Raw genomic sequence first — 4,445 nt, 5'->3', positions numbered from 1 at the left:
TCTTTGGGAAAAATCTTTGGGACCTCAATACAGATCTTTCCACTCTACATATAAATATATCTAGGGCCCATGTCCCTTGAGAGGAACAAGGGCATTCATTGGCTCATATTGTTTTATGCCAAAAGAAATGAATTTTTTTAAAAGTGGGAAAGAAATAAAATCACTCTACCATCATCTTCATCACCTTCAATGGTCATTCTTAAAGACCTTGACCGGAGCAGAGCATTATATAGACAAATTATATACCTACGGACTCGTGAATATTTACTGAATATGAAAATGCAAACTTCTCGAGATTCCACGGCCTCTGAAAGAAGTATTTAGCATCCGAACCCCAGGATTCACGGATTTGAGAGGGGCACCCCGGAGATTTAGTTTCGGCTGCGCTAGCCGGTGGCCGTTTCTACCCGTTTCTGATGACGTCATAACGTGTAGGTTATTTGGCCACTCGGTATTGCAGCTGGTTCTTCGCATGGTGGTCGGTATGTGAAGTTTTCTTCTCTCTTTTTTTTGTTGTTGTAAATATCAATGTCGAAGCTGTATTTGGACATTTTACGATTAGAATGTTGACATTTTATATCTGTATTAATTTCACGCTACGTAATATGGAATATCAACCCCAAATTTCCACTAAATTAGATTGAAACGAATCATTTGCCCGCGCTGCTGGCTGCCTGCCTCGGTCTGCGATTGCACAACTTTCAGCAATCTATCGCTGAGCCTCGCGAGAGCACTCGGGCCGCGGCCGGCCCGGCCTGACTTGCCGCGCCGTGTCATGCTGGTGGTCGTGGAATATTTCTCGAACAAAACTAAGTTTCGCTCGCTTTTATCGCACAGATAGCCTTTCCTTTTGCATGGTTTACCAACATTAAATCAAAGAATTATTTAGATCTACATTGTTTTATTGTCTAGAATATAGTCTGTAAACAATGAAAAATAAGAAGAAGATGAAATGGAGATTTTGAAGAAGAATTGGGCCTAAAAAAGAAGAAAAAGAAAACTAGGTAGTTGGTAGAATCTAGGCCTTGGACTCGTGCCGCCCAGTGGCAGTGCACTGCAGTACAGTGAAGCCAGGAACTAAATTATTTTGAATTGATGTCAGAAATCACATGGGTGCCTCTTCTTGATACTTTCTCGTGATGAAAACACTGTTTTTATTCAAATCAAAATGGTCTAGAGTCTAGATCTAGTGTTGTTGCCAGGGATGATTATTAAAACAAAATCATCGGTCATTTGTTGTTGACTTTGCTTCTTTTTTTTTATCCGACTACAGATTAACTTTGCTTTTTTTTTTTCTATGAAACTAGCCTCAAGTTGTTCTTTTTGTTTGGATGTGGGTAAAATCCTTATTTATATGCATACGGTGTAATAATACTTTGAAGATGTTTGTCAAAATGCGAGCAAAATATTTACATTTATTTTAATAATGTACATTCAAGTTTAATTTAGTTCAATTTTGATCATGACATTCATATTTTTTTTTTTGCAATTTTCTAAATGATTAATATTCATTGTGGAATGAAAAAATAGTTTTGGCGAAGGGATGAGATGCTTGGAAATGCCGAGATCATGATTGCTAACTATTTAAATGAACTCTCCTTCACCTTTACCGCATATATTATATTCCCAATCTTATTACAGGTACAAAGGTGTACGACAAGCTTCGAGAGAAATGGCTGAGGACCAGACTGATGAACGACATTGGGATGATGTCCCCACATGCCCAAACCAGCAAGGTTGAATCATTCCACAACATCCTCCTTCACTTTTGCCCCAAGTTGCTTGTATACTCATATCAAGGGATGAAGTGCAGGTAAATTAGGCAATTAATTCATCAACATTATGCTCCCCTAATATAAATTTAACAAGAACGTCACAGAGGGCAGTGTTGTTTCTTCTTCTTCTTCTTTTGAATTTGATTTTATTGGTTTTATGTTTTAAAGTTATCATTTTCTTTTTGTTATAGCCAGGTTCTTTCTATTTCATATTTTGTTGGTTTTTTTTATTTTTTTTTATTTATTATTTGTAACACATGCTTTTTACACTAACTCTTGCCTTCACTTATTGGAGAGTAGGTAACGAGTTTATGATGATAGACATTACATTACCAAAAAGATAAAATCAACTGTCACAAGTATGTTATTCATGTGACCTTTATTTTTAACTTCACTCTTTTCAGATTATATTTGGCTGTCCTACATTGGAACGAAAATTGTGATAGAGCCCAGGCTGTTGATGCCGAAGGGAACCCAGTGTACAGGTTGAAGTATCCACGCTCGAAGGAAGGAGGCCACACAGTGGAGAGAGTGCTGACAGCTGGCACATGTGGTAAGTAGCCACATGTCTAGTGAATGATATCAATATTCAACAAAAGAGCTCAATTATATATAGAAATCTTTTATTACTTCATGATCAATAGAATTCAAATTAGTAGATTCTTGTGGCCTATATGCCCTTAATTTAATCTGTTGATTAAATTGATAATTATAAACATGTATTGGGTTACTTTCTGCAAATGTGTAATATTGAATAGCAAGCAGAAACAGGCATATATGTCAGTCCCCAAAGTCAGTGAACTACCTATTCAGCAAAGAACATGTGCATGCCATTGGTATTTGATTGGTCATCCACCTACAAATAGTGTGTAAAATTAGGTAATTCAATATTTGTGAGAAAAAGAGTTTTCTCTTCTTATGTTCTTATTTTTCTCTTTTCCTTTTTTCCTCTTATCAAAATGTATTTTTTTAACACCGTATAGATGAATTTTCAAGGTATAGTTTTGGATTTTATCTTGTAGGTTATGTGAAAGCCCTGATGAGAGTTGTCGTAGAACTGGTGGAAAACAGGGAGCAGCTCAGAGACAACATGGAGGAGCTACCGCCTCAACCAGCACGGAGTGCCTCTCATCATCACCCCGACAATGGAGAAGCCGTGCAAGCTTTTGAACAACATCATCGCTTTGGCGATAGAAACTAGTTCTTTTGGTGATAGAAACTATGATGAATGTGTCAGCTACCTGAACATTAACCACTGATTGTTTTATTTCAGTACAAGACATGTTTTTCATAGACCCTAAATTATGTTTATGCCAGTATAATTATGGAGAGTAACATGGAAGTACTCTATGCAAGTGAGTAGTGGATTCCGATTCTATGTGAGTGTAAAGCACTAGAAACTTGTCTGTAAGCTTGTACATACTTACACAAGCCAAAGTCCATGGTACACATCAATAGTCATTGGTTTTAATAGGTAAAATACTTATTAAATTTGTAAAACTTACATTTTTAGTTCAATTAAAAACAATTTCTGAAGCATATGCACTAGATTTTCATAAACACTAAGTAAATCACTGTTGATCATGAATTTGGCACCAAATATAATCTGATTTTTCTCACAGTCCTTCATCTTGGCCAATGCTTTTTGCTTCTTATTTGCAAAAAATTAAAAATTAAAAAATGCATTTTTTTTTCTTCATCTAAACTGTTCTTATTCAAGAACCATTTGATGTATTGCACCAGATATGACTTTATTTTTTGTTTTTGATTTTTTCCCTTTTCTGCCGAGGTGAATTGTGTTATTCATTTTCAAAGTTAGTAGTTTTAAAGATCATGCCATATTATCACAGAAGAGGAAACATTGTGATGATACTTCATCGCATCCATACTTTTTTTCCTAACAGCGGTTTCCTGTTTGTCCTAAAACCTGGTTATAAAAGATTGAAAAATAATCATCCTTGCAGATATAACTAGATGGAATTCGACTCCGCGCAGTCGAAAATGATGCCTCCGTTATAGAGCAATTTTACAAACCAAAACAGAAAAAAAAAATTGAATTCACGTTCAATGGTAATCCATTGACAGGTTCTCAGAATATTGTGATTACAAGCAATTTCTCATATACATATATGACCCTTTGATCTTTGACCTCATGACCATAAAATCTACTCAGTTCATTGGCTCTGCAAGATGTTCTGAGTTAAATAGTAATCCATCTGTCAGTTCTAATGAGAATGCGTTCACAAGCTATTTTTGCATACATAATGGGCCCATGACCTTTGACCTTTGACCTTATGAACCAAGAATCTACTCAGTTCATTGGCTCTGCAAGTAACAAACATGACCTAATTTTGGCATGAATCCATCAATCGGTTCTTGAGATAACGCGATCACAAGCTGTTTTTGCATTCATAATGTGCGCTGTGGCCTTTGACCTTTGACCTACGTGCTCCAAAATCTAATCAGATTGTCTTCCTATGGTGATACACACTATCATTAAGTTTGAAGTTTTTACATCTCCAGTGGTTCTTGAGATATCATGATAACAATCTCAATGTATGGAATTTCATAAATTGACCTCTGTGACCCTTGACCTTTGACCTACGTGCTCCAAAATCTAATCAGATTGTTTTCCTATAGTGATACACACTATCACTAAGTTTGAAGTTT

The 4,445-nt window shown here is 36.0% G+C and overlaps 1 protein-coding gene across 1 annotated transcript; it reads left to right on the top strand.

The window, feature by feature from the left end:
* The first annotated feature begins 224 nt into the window (after nucleotides 1-224).
* LOC754164 lies at nucleotides 225-3,745 on the top strand. Its single transcript, XM_030980928.1, has 4 exons — nucleotides 225-482; nucleotides 1,642-1,813; nucleotides 2,180-2,328; nucleotides 2,798-3,745. The coding sequence occupies exons 1-4, from the start codon at nucleotides 473-475 to the stop codon at nucleotides 2,974-2,976; spliced, it is 510 nt and encodes a 169-aa protein (XP_030836788.1). The 5' UTR covers nucleotides 225-472; the 3' UTR covers nucleotides 2,977-3,745.
* The last annotated feature ends 700 nt before the right edge of the window (nucleotides 3,746-4,445 follow it).

The sequence above is a fragment of the Strongylocentrotus purpuratus genome, unplaced genomic scaffold, assembly GCF_000002235.5.
Source record: "Strongylocentrotus purpuratus isolate Spur 01 unplaced genomic scaffold, Spur_5.0 spur5_scaffold_11, whole genome shotgun sequence".
Classification (NCBI taxonomy): Eukaryota; Metazoa; Echinodermata; class Echinoidea; order Camarodonta; family Strongylocentrotidae; genus Strongylocentrotus; species Strongylocentrotus purpuratus.
The sequence above is the reverse complement of the archived record's forward strand: the minus strand, read 5'-3'. Positions and strand labels throughout refer to the sequence as shown.

Coding starts and splice junctions, on each gene's coding strand:
- LOC754164 (XM_030980928.1), top strand. Junction 1,814..2,179: donor TATCAAGGGATGAAGTGCAG/GTAAATTAGGCA, acceptor CACTCTTTTCAG/ATTATATTTGGCTGTCCTAC. Junction 2,329..2,797: donor GCTGACAGCTGGCACATGTG/GTAAGTAGCCAC, acceptor TTTATCTTGTAG/GTTATGTGAAAGCCCTGATG.